The sequence below is a fragment of the Calcarisporiella thermophila genome (genome assembly GCF_041956535.1).
Source record: "Calcarisporiella thermophila strain CBS 279.70 unplaced genomic scaffold VTP21scaffold_33, whole genome shotgun sequence".
Classification (NCBI taxonomy): Eukaryota; Fungi; Calcarisporiellomycota; class Calcarisporiellomycetes; order Calcarisporiellales; family Calcarisporiellaceae; genus Calcarisporiella; species Calcarisporiella thermophila.
Genome location: NW_027192223.1, coordinates 23,004 through 42,921, shown reverse-complemented (window position 1 = coordinate 42,921; position 19,918 = coordinate 23,004). Strand labels below are relative to the sequence as shown.

The 19,918-nt window shown below is 40.3% G+C and overlaps 11 protein-coding genes across 11 annotated transcripts; 5 read left to right on the top strand and 6 right to left on the bottom strand.

Moving 5' to 3' along the window:
- Nucleotides 1–12: 12 nt before the first annotated feature.
- Nucleotides 13–1,015, top strand: VTP21DRAFT_7797 (uncharacterized protein; the record flags this gene model as incomplete). The annotated part of the gene is made up of 2 exons (XM_069398577.1): nucleotides 13–39; nucleotides 173–1,015. The coding sequence occupies 2 exons, from the start codon at nucleotides 13–15 to the stop codon at nucleotides 1,013–1,015; spliced, it is 870 nt and encodes a 289-aa protein (XP_069246155.1).
- Nucleotides 1,016–1,152: 137 nt separating this feature from the next.
- On the top strand, nucleotides 1,153–2,066 carry VTP21DRAFT_7796 (uncharacterized protein; the record flags this gene model as incomplete). Its single annotated transcript, XM_069398576.1, has 2 exons — nucleotides 1,153–1,311; nucleotides 1,464–2,066. 2 exons carry the CDS (start codon nucleotides 1,153–1,155, stop codon nucleotides 2,064–2,066), a joined length of 762 nt encoding a protein of 253 aa, XP_069246154.1.
- Nucleotides 2,067–2,463: 397 nt separating this feature from the next.
- On the top strand, nucleotides 2,464–2,859 carry VTP21DRAFT_7795 (uncharacterized protein; the record flags this gene model as incomplete). Its single annotated transcript, XM_069398575.1, has 1 exon — nucleotides 2,464–2,859. The coding sequence occupies one exon, from the start codon at nucleotides 2,464–2,466 to the stop codon at nucleotides 2,857–2,859; it is 396 nt and encodes a 131-aa protein (XP_069246153.1).
- Nucleotides 2,860–3,109: 250 nt separating this feature from the next.
- Nucleotides 3,110–3,475, bottom strand: VTP21DRAFT_7794 (uncharacterized protein; the record flags this gene model as incomplete). The annotated part of the gene is made up of 1 exon (XM_069398574.1): nucleotides 3,110–3,475. The coding sequence occupies one exon, from the start codon at nucleotides 3,473–3,475 to the stop codon at nucleotides 3,110–3,112; it is 366 nt and encodes a 121-aa protein (XP_069246152.1).
- Nucleotides 3,476–3,526: 51 nt separating this feature from the next.
- Nucleotides 3,527–3,996, top strand: VTP21DRAFT_7793 (uncharacterized protein; the record flags this gene model as incomplete). The annotated part of the gene is made up of 2 exons (XM_069398573.1): nucleotides 3,527–3,724; nucleotides 3,778–3,996. The coding sequence occupies 2 exons, from the start codon at nucleotides 3,527–3,529 to the stop codon at nucleotides 3,994–3,996; spliced, it is 417 nt and encodes a 138-aa protein (XP_069246151.1).
- A 954-nt stretch (nucleotides 3,997–4,950) lies between these two features.
- On the bottom strand, nucleotides 4,951–6,814 carry VTP21DRAFT_7792 (uncharacterized protein; the record flags this gene model as incomplete). The annotated part of the gene is made up of 2 exons (XM_069398572.1): nucleotides 4,951–6,069; nucleotides 6,137–6,814. 2 exons carry the CDS (start codon nucleotides 6,812–6,814, stop codon nucleotides 4,951–4,953), a joined length of 1,797 nt encoding a protein of 598 aa, XP_069246150.1.
- Nucleotides 6,815–8,147: 1,333 nt separating this feature from the next.
- Nucleotides 8,148–9,156, bottom strand: VTP21DRAFT_7791 (uncharacterized protein; the record flags this gene model as incomplete). The annotated part of the gene is made up of 3 exons (XM_069398571.1): nucleotides 8,148–8,288; nucleotides 8,355–8,471; nucleotides 8,539–9,156. The coding sequence occupies 3 exons, from the start codon at nucleotides 9,154–9,156 to the stop codon at nucleotides 8,148–8,150; spliced, it is 876 nt and encodes a 291-aa protein (XP_069246149.1).
- A 956-nt stretch (nucleotides 9,157–10,112) lies between these two features.
- VTP21DRAFT_7790 (uncharacterized protein) lies at nucleotides 10,113–10,947 on the bottom strand (the record flags this gene model as incomplete). Its single annotated transcript, XM_069398570.1, has 2 exons — nucleotides 10,113–10,538; nucleotides 10,612–10,947. The coding sequence occupies 2 exons, from the start codon at nucleotides 10,945–10,947 to the stop codon at nucleotides 10,113–10,115; spliced, it is 762 nt and encodes a 253-aa protein (XP_069246148.1).
- Nucleotides 10,948–13,089: 2,142 nt separating this feature from the next.
- VTP21DRAFT_7789 (uncharacterized protein) lies at nucleotides 13,090–15,482 on the bottom strand (the record flags this gene model as incomplete). The annotated part of the gene is made up of 2 exons (XM_069398568.1): nucleotides 13,090–13,738; nucleotides 13,825–15,482. The coding sequence occupies 2 exons, from the start codon at nucleotides 15,480–15,482 to the stop codon at nucleotides 13,090–13,092; spliced, it is 2,307 nt and encodes a 768-aa protein (XP_069246147.1).
- Nucleotides 15,483–16,009: 527 nt separating this feature from the next.
- On the bottom strand, nucleotides 16,010–16,303 carry VTP21DRAFT_7788 (uncharacterized protein; the record flags this gene model as incomplete). The annotated part of the gene is made up of 1 exon (XM_069398567.1): nucleotides 16,010–16,303. One exon carries the CDS (start codon nucleotides 16,301–16,303, stop codon nucleotides 16,010–16,012), a length of 294 nt encoding a protein of 97 aa, XP_069246146.1.
- Nucleotides 16,304–18,206: 1,903 nt separating this feature from the next.
- On the top strand, nucleotides 18,207–19,074 carry VTP21DRAFT_7787 (uncharacterized protein; the record flags this gene model as incomplete). Its single annotated transcript, XM_069398566.1, has 2 exons — nucleotides 18,207–18,322; nucleotides 18,387–19,074. The coding sequence occupies 2 exons, from the start codon at nucleotides 18,207–18,209 to the stop codon at nucleotides 19,072–19,074; spliced, it is 804 nt and encodes a 267-aa protein (XP_069246145.1).
- Between the last annotated feature and the right edge of the window lie 844 nt (nucleotides 19,075–19,918).

Here is a 19,918-nt window from a genome sequence, read left to right as displayed (position 1 = left end):
GGTTTCACGTACATGCTATTCACGACAACTACGATACACGCATATCGATTGAACGCCTATCGACCAAGGACCTATATCTCGTTATGTTAAGTCCATTGACATTAACCTCATGTAATATATGGAAATTAAATAAAAAGTTTCCATTGATTGATCAAAAAAAAAAAAACTCTAGCTATCCCTTAGAGCCTTCGGGTTCGGGGCTAAGTTTACACGCCTAATCGCATCCATATACAAGGAAAACACAGCGGCAGTCATCATTAACAATCACGTCACCCTACCCTTTCCGGTCAATCAAGGAGTACGTCAGGGCGACCCTATATCACCCCTGCTCTATAACATTGCCATAGAACCCCTTCTGATAAAATTAAGAGCGAACCTTACTGGAATCACTATCCCGAGAGTCACTAGCATCATCACCATAGCCTTCGCGGATGATATTACAGTTGCGGTAGCAAACCAGCAAGACATAGACACCCTCTCAAAGACACTCATCGATTTCCAGAGTGCTTCTAACTCCAAAATCAATTACCACAAGTCAGAAGCCGTCCCTTTATCATCGACAGTCAGAGCAACCCTTTCGCCACCATGTGACTTCATCCATGAAGAAGGGACATTCACTCTCCTTGGAATGCCGTTCAACACCAAAAAGATCTTTCCAGGCGATGAATATTTTGAAGAACTGCTCACCAGCCTGCGGAAAACAGTTAAAACGTGGAGATTAAGAGCTCTCTCCTTGAATGGAAAAGTTCTCTTGATTAACTCGAAACTGTTATCCAAACTATGGTACACGGCAATATTGATCCCCCCTCCAGCCAAATTCTTGAAGCAGCTGGACACAATCGTTAGAGACTTCCTATGGGATAAAAAAACACCCGCAAATCGCCCTGAGTACAATGCAGCAGCCATCAGGATTTGGATTAGGCCTCATCAACCCCAAACACCAAATCGACGCAATTTTAGCCTCGTGGTTCCAACACTTTGCCACAACCTCGTCTTGCAGATTCTCCCTAGATGAAGTACTCCCCCTCCCCATTTTTTAACAATTCCTATTTTACTATAGAAGGAGCACCAGTGAAAGGGAAGGCAGAAAAATTCGGGCTAGCGAAATTGGAAGATTTCTTCAAACCACACAGAGACAATATCAACCAACCGATGATCGAACCCGAGGTGCACGCCCTAGTCGCAAGGAACCCTGACAGATACTCGAGGGAATTCAGAGAGCATTATCTCGATCTTCACCTACTATGGAGGAGAAAGCTGCTCCACCTAGATGAACGACTCGCCGAGACTCTCACACAGCGAATCCCCCTTGTTAGTAACAAACACAACTTTCCTTTAACAAAATGTTCTATTGCAGGGATTGAAACCACCGCTTACACCACCAAAGCTGGGAGACTATACAAGCAGGATGCGCCAACCATAATCACCGAGGAATGGAAGGACGTTTCCAATGACGTTGACAGATAGACGAAGGCATGGGCCAGGTGGAAAAGTCGTCAGAACCCAAGCACAGAACCCTTCGCTGGAGACTTATGAAGCATAAAATAGTTACCAGAATCATCACTAGCAAATGGACTGGAGATCCTAACACTTGCAAAAGGTGTTCACTAGGGATACCTGAAACCATTGCCCATGCCTTTCTAGACTGCCCAGCTATCGGGAAACTCTGGCAAAGAGTTGATGAGACAAACTGCCGAATAATTGGAATACCGCCACACGAATCCACGAGAGAAGACAGACTGTTTGGACAAGACAAACAAATAAGTCAACGCTTCAACGAAGTAGTTGCTCTGAGCCACGACATAACCCTGTGGATAATATACCGCTCGAAACTTGAATTAGTGCTGGACGATGTCCAACCCAATCCGGTAGCCATAACCAAACAATTTGACCACGAACTACAACGAGGAATAAAGTCCAAGTGGTGGATGGCAATGAAACAGGAACGGAAAAGAGACTTCATCGATAAATGGTCAAGGGAAGACTGGGTGAACATCATAGATGATTCTGTGATTTTCATCCAGGACACCTCTGAAGATCAAATCCCAGCCCCAACTCCGGCTTGAGAACTGCACCCAACCCTTCACTGCTGTATATTAATACCATCTCCTCTATCGTTCTTTTCCCTACTTTTCCCTTTTTTTTCTTTAGGTTAGGGTTACGTATCCTGCTTATCCGATTACTATCTTAATCTTCTGCAGTCTCTGATGCAGAACACGCACTTAAGATAGTGGAAAATAGACCAAAAATATAGGAAAACAAATAACTTGTATCCTGTCTTTTCTTATTACAAAAGGAACGTTATGACTTATATAGTGTTTCTAACTACAACTGAATATAACTAAAATAAGAGCAGAATTACATTACAGAGAAACATTGATAAACTTCTGAGATTATGAATATCTTATCCTTATTCTTTATACTATCTTATATTCTACGTAACATTACGATGAAAATCCTAGGATGACCAAATTCAGGACAGAAAGGCGAGTTGAGCGGTGGCACCAGGAGTTAGAGAACCGTCGTCAGAAGCCAAATGAGACGGTGGGGAAGCTGGTACATTCGGTTAAAAAGCTGATCGATAGAGTTGGAATGTCTGATGAGAGAGAAAAGCTCAGATACCTGATAAGAGCGTTGAAGCCGATATACCAAACAAATATTAGACGAGCGAAACCAGAGACCTTCGAGGAGGTTGTAGAACTTGCTCAAGTTGAGGAAATGGCTTTCGACCAAGGTGAATTCGAAGCACCGCAGTCAAAAGGTTCACGAAGGATGGCAAGCCAAGAGGCATTCGAAAATGGCAACGCCAAGAGAACGGAAAACATCTCAGCAGCGCCCAATCGAGGATATACCGAGTAAGGAAATTTAGCGAAACCGCAATTTGTCGACGAAAAACTTGGTTTATTAGTGGATGAATTTATGAAGCTGAAAATCAACCTCTTAAATGGAAACCGACGATTACAGCCAAAGGTCTGCTTTGCGTGCCAGCAAGAGGGACACATAAAGCGTAATAGTCCTTACAACATGGAAGGGCAAGGCGATACTCAAGGCGAACCTGGAAAGTCGGGAAAAGAGTAGCGGCGTCTCAGAATGGAGGTTCGGGTGCCCATTAGTTCAAATCCTCCAGTGGCAGGGTGAATTGCGTGGAGACCAAGGGCATAGGAAAGGAAATTGAGGTGGAAAAGAATAAAGAGGTGGATAGAGTAGAAGCAAGTGATAGTGAGAGTCTGATGAGGGAATTTTTCGATACAGAAGAAGGATTGGAGGAAGTGGAAGCAGCGTAGAAGTTGGCTAAACTGTTGTTGGTGGAGAAGCGGAAGTTGGTTGGGAGAGGAGGTGGCGAGATGAAGAAGAGGAGGTTGGCGCCAGAGGAGAGGGTGGTTGAAAGTGGGGATAATGCCGCAGTTATATCGAACGAGAGTCCAGAGGAGAGAATAACGATGGAAGATGAGTCGGTGAAATATATGGAGAACATATTCCGCGAGGCATCATTTCTTCTGTCATCATCCAGGTTTGCAATTTCGATATGTGGGTAGATCTGGCGATACTGGAAGGGTTGAGCGAAGCGTTATTGTTGGGTGTGGATTGGTTTTTGGAGAATCAGGCGACACCAGACCTGATTGAGAGGAAGTTGGTGTTAGTGCGTAAAGGTGTGAAGGCATATATACCGGTGACGGTATTACAAGAGGAGAGTGACGATGAAGACGACGAGGAATTGCCGGCTGTAAACACGTATCTCTGCAGAGTAATGAGGTCGGGGATAATTTAGTGGTGCAGGAACAAGAGGCAAAGAAGTCGGAGAGTGGTCTACATTTGGCGATTCCAGAAGATTTCGAGGAGTTGGTGTTCGGGGATGATAAAGCCTTAAGTGGAGGAAAGAAAGCGAAGTTGATAGCGAAGGAAGAAGAACAGCTGAAGGAGTTGTTGATGCAAAACAGATGCGTGTTTACAAGGGATGTTAAGACTAGTAATCGACACAAGATGGTGGTAGTGTAATCGGATTTTATCCTAACTAAACAGTACACTTTATTGTAAACTAAAGATATACTCTTTAGATATTAATGCTAATATATCACAGATATAAATAGCAACAAGATTATCATGAAGATATAAATGAGATAATCAAGTAATAAGATAATCTAAAGATAAAAGATAGTTGTAAAACTCTAATATACCACTAAAATTACCTAAAGATAAGTGTCTAATCAAAAAATAAAAGATAACTGTCAGACTAAATCTAAGCCTCTCCTCAATACTGAGCCATCGATCCATATGTGCCAATTTTTCACACAATAATTGTGTTAGAATCTGCGTGATACATACGGGGATACTCGGGATAATACTAGTTTATTTAGGTTAGGTTAAGTAAGACTTAGACCAGGTCTATCATGACAATCCTCTAGCTATCCCTAAACTCTTGATTGTGTCCCCGGAGTTGAAACACTAAGTTGCAGGTTCGATTCCCGTAGGCGACGCCCGTCCATAAGAGTTAACCGGGTTTCTCTCAGGACTCAACCGCTATCAATAATATAGCAACAAGCAAGTAATATCAAGCGGCTACAAAGATAAGTAGCAAAATTCCTTAGGAGAAATACAACCACAAAAATGGGAGGCCAAAGGCAGTACCTGGGTGATTTTGACGTAGAATCCTACTCTCCATTCCCTTCAGATAAAATCATTAAGTGGTAAAAAATACGTTCCAAAAGAGAGAAAAGAGGTATTGCAGATCAGTAATGGACCTGAACCTTACTTGAAATGATGAATTAAACTGCCAAACTTTCAATAGGTTGTGGGTAACTGGAAATTTAAGCGGATTTGTAGCAAGTTTATTAAAATACACGTTAAATTCAAAAATTTGCTAAAATATATTTCCCTACTATTCCGGTAATCAAAGGCGATACAATAAATGATTTAAAAATGATCAACTCGAAAAAAGCGTCTTGATCAACGCTAATTATCTAATTGTTCGCTTAGATTCTCGCTCTTGGCTCCTTTAGAACGACTATTGCTGGATTTGGCACCCTTATTTGCTCTCTTATTTCCTCCAGCATTCGTGATGCTCTTTTCTCCTTGCCTGGAGTTGCTATTCTTACCGCCTTTCTTCGTACGTGAATTTTTCTTCTTTCTATTCCCTCTTCTAGTTCTCGTGCCACCATTCCTAGTTCCTGAGCTAGTCCTTTCACCACTGTTTTCAGCCGGGTTGATTTCGGAGCCCTCGTTACCAATGCTATTGCTATTCTCGCCTTGAGTGCCGGTTCCGCTATTTCCAGAATTACTCGCGTCGGAATTTTTCCTACCGCCATTCTTTCTACCTGAATTATTCCTACCGCCACCTTTGGTGCCATTGGCTCTACCGGTGTTTGTATCTTCAGAATCTTCATTCCCACCCTGCCTGTTGTTTCCACCTTGTCGGTTACCTCTACCAGTTTCTTCTCTCCTTGCCTCCTCCAACAAGTTAATGATAGTTTGTTTACTTGCTGGCTCTACAGTGTATCCGATAGTATTGAGAACTGCTGCCAATTCGGGCCCAATTGGATTGCCAAGTTGTCGGATAACTTGTTCAAAAGTTAAATCGGGTTCGGCCGAAAACATCATCAACCGGTCTCTAGTTTTCAAGTGGGACTGCTTGTCAATATGAGAGACACTAGATCCCTGTCTGAACGGACTAAGTGATGTTTCCAATAGCACCTGTTGCCCACCTGCTTCTCTCGAGGCTTTGAATGCCATACCCTGTCCTCTCTTTCCTCCAGTGGCTTTTTGCATCATCCTCGCAGCTATTCTTCCTTGAGGACTCCTTCCGAACACTGAGGCAAACTGTTCAGGCGATTGCGATCGGAAGCTGCGCCTTCCATTGAACTGATTTAGTTGCTGTGTGATCTTCGTCATAGGCTCTTTTTCTGGCAAAGTTATCATGAAGCGGTCAAAGATTGATTCCCTAAAGCCATTGATATTAGCCGATTGGTCTGGATTTATCCTTAGATTTTGTTCTGGAGTTAGTAAAGCCCCTGGGGAGACGCGATCTTCCCAGAATGAAAGGAATCCAAGACCATGAGTAAGTTCATGCATGACCTAAAAATGATCAAAGTCAATCTCATATATATAAATTTTAGTATGATATCTAAATTTAGTACATTACCACTTCCAAAAAGTCTGTTTTTTCGTTAGGCCTCTCTGCCACTTCATCAACGAAACGTAACGGAAAATCAGCGTTAAATTTAGCCTCAATATCATCTCTCGCAAACTGAGAACTTCGAACATTCATTTGCTTCACAAGTGCTTGTGGAAACATTCTTACTACTCCATCGTCATCTCGCATGGGCAGCATTCTGGTCGGCCCCGCGAAACCAAGAAAGCCATCTGAATTTGGAATTTCTTGGGCAACCTCTGAATTCTTGAAGGAGAAAAATTGGGCATCCACCGAGATGGGTTGGGAGAGTTTAATCGAAGCCGAAAGCATTTGCCCAGCTAATTGAAATTCTCTCTCTGCCTTATCGCAGATCTGCTTGGGAACTCCTTTGCACTGGAACCGAATACGGAACTGATTACCTGAATTACCAGCATTGCTTTGCTGACGACGAGTGAGTTTTGGTCGTTCCAGAGCTTCACATGGCCATTCACGACGATCTTTGGGATTCAAAGGATTGTTAAATTGGATGCAATTGAACTCAGGCGCTTCAGTAGATTCGCTATTCCCAGGAGCTTTCGCCATGTCAGTGTAAAAATCAGACCAAGTTGAGTTCCCTGATTGCGTTGTAGGAGCAGCCAGCCCCAGGCTCGCCAATGTAAGAACAGTAAGGAGCAAAGAAGTATGCATGGTAAATGTACACAAGAAATAATCTAATGAAGTGTTAAATGATAGATGATCGTGATGCTTATTGAAGTCCCGCTTCACAAAATGTGAAAAAATATGAATGGTAATTGCGAAATAAATATGAGGAATTGCCCGAAATAATCAACGCTGAGAAGAGGACAAAGTCTGTGTGAGAATCAAGGTTAATTTATATCACACGAGAGATTGCCAAAAAATAAGCACAGCGTTTTTGGGAATAAGAAGCGGGTTCACAAAACCAACGAGAGACAAACAAACTGTCATTAGCATACGATCCACATTTTATTTTTCTCTTTTGCTTTCTCTAGATGCGCTTATTCCTGGTAACACTTATATGAAAATGGGTCAAAAATCCAATAAGAAAGAAATTTGATATATAAGCCACCCTTATAAGGAAAATTTGAGGGGAATTTTTCCGTTTCCATGGAAATTTAAGTGTTGAGAGGACAGACAATAATGGATGCATGATGCACAAGTATTTGCGATCCATTTTGTGCACTCTTTAATCACTTGCCCTCTTTCTTATTATCAAAGCCAAGTAAAGATAATGACTAGGCTTTTTGTTACAATGGCTCCTCGTACCACAGTATTCTTTTAATTTATTCGTTACCGGCATAGCCGAATGATAATCATCAACATTACTAACTTTCATCTCAGCACAGCATGTACCCATTTGGGTACCCGCTAGGGAAAAATGTTGAATCCAACGGCTTTGCATTCTTACGGTTATTCCCAGGTTAGATAAATATGATTTTAAATATGTTCTGGGCGTAACTATCTCTTCTAACCACAAAAAAGTATTCCAAGATTCGTTTATCGTTAGCATAGGAGGTTACACTAGTCCTTGTTTATATTCGTAGGTGGCCTTCCGTGAATTATAAGTATCAAAGATTATATTCACAAAATTTGTAGTAAAAACCCTATAATCTCGAAATTTCTTTTGCAGTAGCAAAACAATGCCATATTCGGAGGAGAGTGCGATCAGTTCCTGAGATTCTTTGTCTCAAAGATATAACTATTATTTAACTTGGCAAAGATGATCTTGTGATTACGCTCATCCTTCAGAGGATAAGTGTTATTATGAATAATTGATACACTTTCACCAAAGAAAATAGTAAGTGTTATAAATCAATTTTATATGTAGCGCAAAATATAGGACGAAATCGCCTTTACAACCAATCCTGCTATTTCTGCCCCTCATCTGCTTACTAAACTTCGTCAATTTATCCTCCAACTTTAATAGAGTTATAAAAAAATATGGTTTGATGTTTTATAGGTATGACTTAATTATGCGATTACAATCAAAATAACAAATATTCTAAATAAATAGATTATTATCATCCACTTTCCCATTAACTCCACTAGTGAGCTTCAAAATATCTTTTAGTTGGCTAATTTGACCAACTAGCGCGTCACGTGAACATCCTAGCATGAATACACCATATGCATTTTGGAAATGCTAATATAGTGAGTTAAAGTTAATTGCAATTTTTATGTATAGGCTTGAATAGGTTGGATATCTTACATCTATAGCGTTAAGTAAAGCTAGCGGTACTCCGTAGGAGCATTCTTTATCCTCCGGTTGCACACATTGGGTAGTACGACCTGTTAACGCATTTGTATGAATCTCTGCCGAGTGATGCTGTAGTTGCAAAAAGATAAATAAGACAATTTCATTTTAAAGTGATAAATATATTCGAAAATCTTACTCTGTAGCCTAAAAAATCCGGTCCAAGATGTGGTACTATATCATTCTTATGAACTAACCGCTTTATTAAGATCCCAGACTTGTCCACCCAATCTGCATATACTTGGTCTCCTACACGTGGTTGACCAAAGGTGACAAGAACGATTTTCTTAGCTGGAATTTTTAACCTATTCCATAGGTCCATTGCATTCAAAGAAGCCATTGCACCCCCGTAGCTCCAACCCAAAACTTCTACTTCATAACCAGGGTGCTCCATTATTTGCTTCATGAGAAGCTCGCCAATATGGTCCTTGGCGGCATTATATGCTTCTAGGAAACCGAAATGTACAGTACCCTTTGAACTATCCAATGGGTCGAAAGGTTGTTTAGGCCCAACTCCCTTTATAATTTCACTCCAGCTTTCTATAGTTATTGCTCCCCTGAATACGATAACAATTGCTTTTCTGTTATCATCTCGCGCCACATAGCCAACAACATCACCAACTTTCATTTGAAAGTATTCAATTAGTGTAGTGTTTGGGAAATCCCTGCAGTAAAGATCGCACACAAATGGGCCAGGTTTCATTAGCTGGCATACTCCTGCTGATATCAACTTCATATATTGCTTCAGAGTATCCATTTGAGGATAACTGAGAGACTGATGATCAGGCTCATTAGGGATTGTTCGCAAAGTATCTGAGAGAGGGTTAGAAAGTGCCCAAGTTGGAAGACAAAGCAAAATAAAATAGTACAAAAACTTCATTGATTATATGATATTTCAATCAAAATTACTTGAAAGTAGGGAAAAATTAGATATTTCTCGTAATAACAGGGTGCAATGTATGAATATTTAAATAAGCTTAGATTCTAACTCGTTTCAATGCATGTGATGCTAATTTTCATCTAAAATCGTGATTTGTTGGATATTTCATTCATCACTCTCAATGAAACAAATCCAAGAAAAAATCGAATTCGTTTATGGGTGACATGTTTCATTTTCTGTATAGTTCGTATTTATTAATACATAATACACTTTGGATAAGTCGGATAAATTTCGCTAGTGTATATCACAAATTTTATTAATAATAGCGATTATTGATTGATTGATATCTATTTTTTCACTCTGTTCCAAAATAAAAAACATGCTCGTGAATTAACCGTCTTTAAAATATATACTAGTATAGACTTTAAGCTATTTGTAGATGCTGAGAATATATATTGCTAATTGAAAGGAAAAGATGTAATAAGGGATATTTCGCACAAAATTACATCAAAATGGCTCAATACGTGTCGATTATACCGGGTTGATGTTTCAATACTAATAATAGCTACGGAAACAATTGCCTTAATTTATATGAAGCACAAATACCTTCAGTTACTGTGCATATATTTAAAAATATAATAAATATCTCAAGCAATAAACTCATGTTTCTTAAAATGTCACTAGGTATTCCCCCTCATTACGGTCAAAACTTTTTAGAGACTATAAAAGCCAAAACCCTATAGATGAGTCACAAGGGAATTAAACTATTGGCACAATTTATATAATATTTTGTTTATGTAGAAAATAAAAATCATGTCAGGAGTATACTCTGTTTACTGTTGAGCTATGCCAACTCCTGCGTTCTTTCTGATCCATTCAATATGGTAACCAGCTCTGTTAAAGTAGCCTTTGGTATCTGATTGGCCACACTGATTCTTGCTAATATAGCTCGAGACTCCTAAAATATAATTCTTTCCATCCTGGATCTTATAAACTGGGCCACCGCTGTCACCGAAACAAATACCCTTCCCAGCTACTGGCACATAGCAGAAGTTTGTTCCAGTCGGAGGTTGGCCACAGACCCTTGTGTCACCCACTTTAAGTTCAACTTTGAGTAGAGCATCTGAGGTTCTACCAGTTTCCGTAACTCCCCACCCTGCAGCATAGACAGTATCGCCTGGGTTAGGAGCTTCAACTTTTATAGTGATGGGTTGGGCGTTAGGAACTGGCTCTGAGAGGAAAAGAAGACCAATATCGTACTATATCAGTAAAAGGTATTAACATAAGAAGAATTAATAGAAAAAAATTTTTTGTGATAATCAAAATAATAACCTTAAGATTGCTGCCTCGATACTGCTCGTGTTGCAAACCTCGCTTAACATTTATTTTGTTTCCACCGGTAGTAGCGCTCAAGCTGTTAGCGCGAATATACATACCGCTAGAAGCCACACAATGGGCTGCAGTTAATACTACATCTGGTTTAATGAGGGAGCCCGTGCAAGCGAAGTTTGAACCTCGTACGTAAACAGTTGAAGGGAGCTCGCCGGGCTTTACCTTTTCGCCTCCCCAGATTTGAGCACCCATAGATTCATCGCTTTGTGCCTTCAAAGGCTGAGCTGATATGAGGCTAGATAAAGTAAGGATAGAGGAAACAACAAGTAAACGCATTTTTATGATGTAGGAAAATAATGCTATGGGTATGTGTATTCTCAATGAGAGCGTAGACTATTTATACATTTACTAACATTTTTCATTTCAATTCTCATATATAATTAAAGTCTGGTTTCGTATTTTAAGCCAAATAAAATATTGAGTCATTAGTTAAGCAAGTGGTGATCCTGGTAATCACCCTCAAACGTACGACCAAAGAGGAGACATTTATATTGTGATAGAATAAGGCATGTATAATTTATAGCAAGTGTATTTGTTAAGCAAATATTAAGTGGATTTGTCAAAAGACTTTGATTTATGTAAAAAAGGATAATATTTTTTAAGAGATCTGATTAGCATTAGTCAAATACTATACTATGTCTTTACAAAACCAGTAATACACCGTGGATATATGCACATTATAAACGGTACACGCCAGTGATTGATGCCAAATTGCTACGACAAAAAAGTAAAATATTTCGATTTATTGAGATACCTGTTGAGAATTTTAAAAAACATACTTATGTAAGCTTTTGTGGCATGTTTGTTTCCGTTTTTAAGTAGAACACTCGTAGATTATAAAGTAAAATTAGCCCATTAATTTGAAAACTCAAATTTAATTTACTAAGCCACTTCATAGGTGACTCTATTGACATTTTTTATTGCATATGTAATTTCTCAATAATATTAGATATAGAGTTTCTTCAGTCAAAGCCCTATTAATTTTTATCTATTGTGCACTGGAACCCTTTAAATATAAATGGTTCCTGTAGGCGATGAGACACAATATCCATGGAAATGCAGTTGCTGTTGATCAAGGCCAAATTAAAACAAAAATTCACAGTGATATTTCCGGCACTCAATCTTAGGTAATAAACTTGTCCCATGACATCGCTCAGCTCTAAAGCGAAAATTACCTATTTAGAGTACAGCATATATACTGGTGAAGGTCAATTGAGAATTCAAATAGATTGGTTGAAGTCTAATATCTTACCAATAAGTATCAACGATTTAACGTAGTTAGAACCTGTACATATAAATTGCCTCGTTGAGTAATATTGTTGATAATTTTTTTATAATAAAAATCACTAACTGTGTTATAAATATCAATATTCGGATGCAATAATAACGTTATTAACTTATAGTTGAATTGAGTATTCACTCAAACTCACGAATAAATGAATCAAGAAATCATTAAGCTAATACAGGAATGATATTGTATATGTAATACCGAATTAAATGTGAAATGAATAATAGGCATCGGTTTCTATATACTATAGTCAATTTTTGAATTTGAGAAAGCTATAATTGCCATATTCAAACGAGTGGTAGAATTATTGGTAACCTTTTCTGAGTGGTGAAATATGAATTTTGACAGATTTCTTAAATTTGTTTGTTTATTTGATTTGTCTGCTTTATGATGAGTCGATATGTAATTAAATATCAAATTGAGTTGTATAATCCGCCTATACAGTAATTCCGGGAGAGGAATTTAGGTTTCTATATACTAATCCTCAATAACTGCACAGAGATTGATATTAGTTATCTTTTAGTAAAAAAATTGTCACGTATTTGATAAAATAAATTCTAATGTATTTAGGAGGTACTATATTGCTAAAATAGAGTTTGCCTGGGAATAATTAGGTTATTTATTGAGATTACAATGTGCGGCAAATTAGCTGTGGTAAGCAGAATGTCAAATTAGCGATTATTAAAGATAGCAGCTGCAAGTCTCAGCGTTATACTATTCGTCTCCTGAGACAAATGTTACAGAAATAATGATATTATAAACATAAGTAAAATATAATAGTCGTTCTAAATATTGAGTGTTCTACAGTGATAAATAAAAAATTCTATTTGCTCAATTGGCTGGCACTATTATTTAAAAACATGTTGAAGTCCAAGGCATCATGAATTCAAGGAATACCTCTGAGCCTTGTTGCAGTTTACCCTGCTTTTGCCAGCGCCTCCTATATTCCATGAAACACTCTAATGGACAGAGGTTGGGGTCTGGGAATCGATGGACATGGAAGGGTTTTATGATGCGCCGATTCCTTCTGGTTTCCTTCGGTGCTATTAGCTTCCCCTTCATCATTGTTTCGCCGACCGCGATCGACTGAAGGTCCATGCGTGCTAGATCGGATACTCTAGAAAAGGTAACTACTGCCAGGAGCCATGCCAACTTGTAAGGTTACGGAGGGATAGTTCAGTGTTGGGCGTTCCTCTGAGATGTTCCAGAATCGGGGTGATGTCGATAGGGTCTTCCGCCAGGTTTAATGGGGGCGCCAATCTGTCTACTGCCCTAAGGAATCTAGCGACGATGGAATCGAGATGAGATGGATGGCTCGTCTGTAGTTCCCCGATGGCTGAGCGATATAGATGGCAGGAATCCGCCGATATTCCCTGTGCGTATTGGCTTGCCAAGAAATTAGCGATTGCCACCGCAGGAGTAAGGAAAGGAGGCACGTCATTTGCTTTGCACCACTCGAACCACTTCTTCTGCGCCGAAGAGTAACTCTTGCGCTTTCCCGCCTTTTCGTGGTCCCTTAGTATGACATTTTGCGCTTCTAAGGATAAGCCTTGCGAACGCAATTCTTCCCCGAGATGCGCCAAGCTGTCATAAACCACGACTTGATCTTGAGGGGGTATCTCGTTAGGGGAGTGGTTAGCTGGATCGCTTTCCTCGGAATTCTGACTGGCTTCGCTATGCTCAGCTGTTGGAGTAGGGGGAACCAGGGAGCTGATGGCCAGTGCGGGGTCACCAGCGTCAGCTTGACCTGTTCCAGCAACACTTTGCGTAAGACCCGTGCTATCAGAGCCCACGGAGGATTGGCATATGGGTTCTGCTCTTTGCTCCAATCCTGCATTAGGGCATCTGTTGCTGCTGCCCCTGACTCTGGGTGCCATGAGAAGAAACGCGGGAGACGGTTCGTGAGTCTGTCCGCGAATAGGTCCACTGAGTGTGGTCCCCAGGCCTTCCCTATCTTGTTGAATGCCCGGTTGTCGATAAACCATGCTTGATTCGTCCTGATCTCCCGAGATGCTGTGTCCGCCTTGTTATTCAGGTGACCGGGGATGTGTTCTGCTACCAATTGTATGTGTCGCTCCAGGCAGATTGTCCAGATTTTCCTGGCAATCTCGTTGAGACGAGGAGAACGAGTCCCTCCGAGATTGTTGAGGTACGCCAAGGCCGTAGTGTTGTCCGTCCGGACCAGTAAGGTGGTCTCCCTGAGAGAAGGGAAGGCCTCCAGACACAACTCCACGGTTTTGAGTTCCTTCCAGTTGATGTGGAACTTTTTCTCCTCCGGAGACCATGGACCCCCGATAGTCGTAGACTGGTATTGCGCGCCCCAACCGTCATCTGACGCATCGGTCGTAACGCTTTCTGCCGGGGCCGGTGGTAGAAAGGAGCGACCGTTCCATTTCCCGAACTCCTCTGCCCACCAATCGAGCTCTTCCAACGCTTCCTCCGGTATTGTGAATGGGGTATCCCAGTCGGGATTGGCGTTCAGGGATGGAGATAACGCCCTCATTAGTGAGCGAGCGAACAGCCTCCCCGGCATGACCGCAGGACAGGCTGCATTCGTAGTTCTCAGGAATGCATTGAGCTGTCGAGGAGTAGTTACTCCGGTCTTGTAGAGCTTGAGCGCTACCCTGGATATATCCCTGACTTTCTTCCGCGGAAGGTTGAGAGTCATTTCCCGGGTGTGAATCTTGAACCCCAAGTGTTTGATCTCTTGGGAAGGCGTTAGAGTTGACTTCTCGAAATTAGCCACGAAGCCGAACTTCTCCAAAGTGTTGATCAACATTTGGGTGTGCATCTTGGACTCTTCTATCGACGATGCTGCAATCAGTAGATCGTCCAGGTAAGCCGCCACTCTTATCCCTGCCTTTCGGCACACCGTGAGGACTGGGCGAAGGACCTTGGTGAATATCCGGGAGGAAGAAGTTAGTCCGAAGAGAAGAACTTTGAACTGATACTTCCTGCCACCCCAAATGAACTGGAGGTATTTCCTGGACCCCTGGTGGACCGGTACATGCAGGAACGCATCCTTGAGATCTATCGAAGTCAACCAGTCGTCCTTCTGTATCAGGGGTAGAATTGACTGAAGAGTTTCCATCTTGAAGCGCTCCTTCTTCACCGACTGGTTGAGTAGACGTAGGTCTACCACTGGGCGGAGTTTGCCCGAGCTCTTCGATATGACGAAGATGTTGGAGACTATTCCTGGGGCGTCCCGTGGAACTTCCTCTATAGCCTCTTTCTCCAATAGTGATCTCACCTCCTCGGAAATGGCCTTCACGCTCTGGTGGTCGGCTGGGAGTCTCTTTGGGGGAGATAGGTGGTTGAACCTCGGCTCCTTCCAGAATTGGATTTTGTAACCTTCTCTGATTATCTTGCGTATCCATAGAGGGGCGGGGATTCCTCGCCACGCGTTTCTGTATTTTCGCAAACGTCCCCCGACCGGTACGCGTGGCTCTACCTGTCGTGGGCTTGCGTCGGAAGCTAAACATTGGACGGGGAGGGCTGTTTTGCCCCACCAGTCTTTTTCCATTTTTTTGCTCTGTTCGATGAAGTGACTTGAGGTTGCTGTGCCGGGATTCGTGGTGGCTCCTCCTGGCGCGAGGTTTTTCGCCTCCTCTGTGAGCGATTCCGCTCCTTTTTATGCGCTGCTAAATCTTCGCGCAATTCTTTCTCGTCGATGACGAAACTTCTCTCCAATCTTTCGTGCAGTACAGCAGTAGGAATATCTGCTACCTTGTATGCCTAATGGTGTAACACGACCAAGTTCCGACCCCTTTTTTTTTCACACCATTCATTTAATACATTTTATACACACATATACTCGTTTCTTTCATTTAATTATTAAATTACGATCTAGTTCTGTGATGCAGCTTTGTTTTTCTTGAATTCTTCTTTATATACCTCCTAATTCCTTGATTTTTTGGTTCCTCACCTTTCCCCATTCTTTAATAAGGTGAGGATACGATTCATTCATTATGTTTTGGACAGTTTTAATAATAATATTGACCTTTCCCCATTCTTTAATAAGGGATAACATTTCTGACAGTTGTTGAACTGTTACACATGGTGACGCGTTATTGTGATGTGCGATGCCAGGCTGAAGACTAAATCGCGGGCGTCCGACGCTCTTTGGAGTAGCCGATCAGTTACCTCCTCGCCCAGTGCGTTCCTTAACCGGAGAATATCTCCTAACAGGATATCCAAGAGCCTGGAGATTAACATAACCTCCTTCGAGATTTCCGCCAGGTTCGCGTCGTGTCTTCTGGCGGTATTGCCCATGAATGGCCAGATCGACGGGTTCATCAGAGGTGCGCCATACTTGAGGTCTGATCGGGGGGACTGCTGTCCCATATTACTTGTCGCTCCTCAAACGTGAGGATGGACTCCAGTGCGTATGGTGTTTTGTGCCCAATCGCGTCCGCTATATCGTCCGCTGGCGTCCACTGATGTCTCTCGCGGATAGGCACTGGAGAGAGTAGTGCCAAGAGAGATCCTTCAGTACTCGCGATTTGTTGCTTGCGTGGACGAGGGCTCCATTTCTCAAACGGAAGTATGCCAGCTCAAAAAACGGCCAAGGAGTTGCACTTGGGAAACGACAGCCTTTTATACTCTTGATTTATTCTCAGATTTTTTTTTAAATTTCTTTAAATTTCTTTAATTTTCTATGCAAAATTCTCTGGAAGTAGCTCATTTGTCCAATAAAACGGCCCCATCATCGTGAAACATGGACTGCTGACGTAGTCGGCATTCTATTGTAAATTTTACATGGATGCCTACTCTTCTGGCAAACCTTTCACCATGACCAAACAACGTATCAGTTTCGACGGCGCCTCAAGCCAAAGCCTTTGTCTGTAATTAAATATACTAGAATAAACCTACTATAAACAGTACTTGTCAATGTAATTTAGGTTGGCTCTTTTATTTTAACATAACATAGAGATGACTTGTTAGAAACTTGTCATACGATTTCACTGTAATTGCTTGTAATGAAAAAATATCTCACATTATATTTAAACCTTAAAACTCTATCATATATCTTTATACGCTATCTTTTTTTAAACAATCGAAATAATGAAGCGTATTTGCAACACAATTCTGTACCCTAGAGGTATGTGAATACTATGTGCTATTGGATATGTTATACAAATATTTGCAGAGTATCACCTAATATGGGATATTTGAAAGAAGAATAGGAATTCACGCATTCTTAAAGTATTCAACCGTATTTAATAGTACGCGCTTAAAGTTTATTTGAGAATTCTGGATTAAGAAAACATTCTGAGGAAGGTAGTTCCGATTTTTTCATACCAGGCAAAGGCAAAGAGTCGGGCATATGTAACTATGAAGCTCTTACGTATAGGTTACGTGTAAGCTTTCTAGAAAACCTTGAATAGTTATAGATACCGACAGAAATCCATATGATATCTGCGATGATAAACAAACACACAAAATGTCGTACAATTAGAGCGATTCTAAAATAGTATTGCAGAAAAAAATGTAGGATTATAGTCAATACAAAATGATTAGTTACTCAAACTCGAATTGTCAACATATCTTACTATTTATTGCCATCAACTTGATCCTAGAGAAGATTTTAAATAAACATAGTAATATGTCAAAATCCTTGAATCTAGAGTGCCGTTTTCTCTTCAATTCTACGTCGCCTCAACCACTATCATTATTCTCGATATTCAAGCTAAAATTGATAGTTGGGAGGATAATCTAGCTGTGATGTTTTCATAAATCGCATCGCCATGTGAAATAGATGAAATTGGGTTGCATCTAGCATTGTACCTAAGATGAGAGACAAAATTAATTAGTTCTTTTGTGGTATCAGTATTTGATGGATTTAACTAGATAATAATTAAGGCCAGTGGAATTTGGAATATTAATTTGGCGTTTCACCGAATTGAATTAATGTTACCGATGTTAAGGATCTCAAGAATCCTTTTTTCAATGTTGCTAATTGCAATAATGATTGTTACAAGAGAAAGCTTATTAGAGAAAGTGATTAGCTTTTTCGCAGATATCTACCATTTTGCACTTACAGATAATTTTCAGATCATTGGTTTGATAAGTTTACTCTGAAAATTGGAGACGCGTAAGCGAAAAAAGAAAAATTTACCAGTATTCGAATTAATATCCGAGTAAGCCAATTTTTTATACGGAACGCTTGATATGCGATCCCTGTAGACAATTTCGTTATTCAGGATAATACAATTTTATCTTTTTTACTCTTAAAATCGTCGATCCAATGGAACACACCTTGTCTGCATTTGTTCTTGGCGCAACTGGAGCAGTAGGGAAAGCGCTTGTCTGTGAACTCTTGCAATCAAATGTCTTTTCCAAAGTGACTACTGTCGGAAGAAGGTAATCAATTTCCACTTAGATGGAATGCATATTTCAAATTACATTCCCACATGATTTTATCTAGGACCTTTGATTACGAAGGACAAAATAAGGAAAAACTAATGCAACAAACTATTGATTTTGAAAAACTACTTGCGGCAGAAGCACCTGATGCCAAGCCTGAAGATCAAGAATACTACACGCACTGCAAAAATATTTTCCGTGGACATGATGTAGGCTTCTGTTGTTTAGGAACGACTCGCGCAGATGCAGGTTCTGCCGAAGCATTTGTACGCATCGATCATGATTATGTCTTAGCAGCAGCCAAAGCATATAAAGATTGTTTAAAAGAAGGCGAGTCCACCGCGATCAATGCCACTAGTACAAACAAGCTCGCCGGGCATTTTCTCTTGGTAACAGCTATGAACTCATCTGAAACGTCAGCTTTACTTTATCCGAGAACCAAAGGACTTATAGAGCGTGATGTTAAACAACTTGAATTTCCACGGCTGAGCATTTTTCGTCCCGGATTTCTTAAGCTTGAAAACACCGAGAGAGAAAGACAGCGGTTTGTGGAGCACTGGACTGGAAAATTGCTTATACCTGTGGCGGATTTCGTTGCTCCTGATGCAATGAGCGTATCGGTTGTTTCTGTCGCCAAGGCGATGCGCAAATGTGCCATTGAAGCTACTACTAGCCAGTCTTCTTCCAAGGATCTAGTGGTGGAGACATTCGACAATAAGCGTATATGTCAGATGGCAAGAGAGCAGTGACTGGATATGAAATTTAAGCTATGCTCAGCCAAGTTTCTATTAAGATTTATAAATAGGTTCTAACACTTTATTTATTTTATTTTCCATTAACGCTAATTCATTTTGAGGCAACATTGTAAGCATGTTTTGCAAAATTTTACACAATTTTGAATATCATCTAAGAAGGTTGATAAATATATATGAGATTATTACGAAGTTGGTAGTGAACTCACTTTCGTTCACCTTGCTCTAGGTGATCGATGCATTTTGCTAATAACCCAAGTAGAATAAATTAAAAATATACATATTATCATTTTACATCCGTTTGTTTTAACAATTTGCAAGATTATTTATTTAATGCTTGATATATAATTTATTTTTTTTTTCCATCGCTATTTAGGGTCGTAATACTAAGATCTAATTGATGCAGCAACACGAATTTCATATGGTTAGCTTTTTGCATCCAATTTTTCATAATTATTGATTCATCTCGTTTTCGAGTTCACCATGTTCGAGTGGATTATTGAATTGTATGAGCTACTTCCAAATTTACAATATGAAAGCCTCGCTTTTCACACTTTGGATATTTTTTGTTTAGTGTTAAGGATAAAAATGGAGGTAATTTAAACGAGGCTTAATCCATGTTACCAGATGTTCATATTTCGTTGCACTCCACAATTAAGATATACTAAAGGAATGAGAGTGGAACAGATAATGGAAATATAGTTTCTTATCATACATATTCGAGCCAAATTTTTATATGTATTTCTAGGTTTGATATTCGGAGTATTAATCAACCGGTTGAATTTTGACATTCCCTAGTAAGCATAATCAAGCAGAATGTGGCTTGGATCAAAAATTGCGT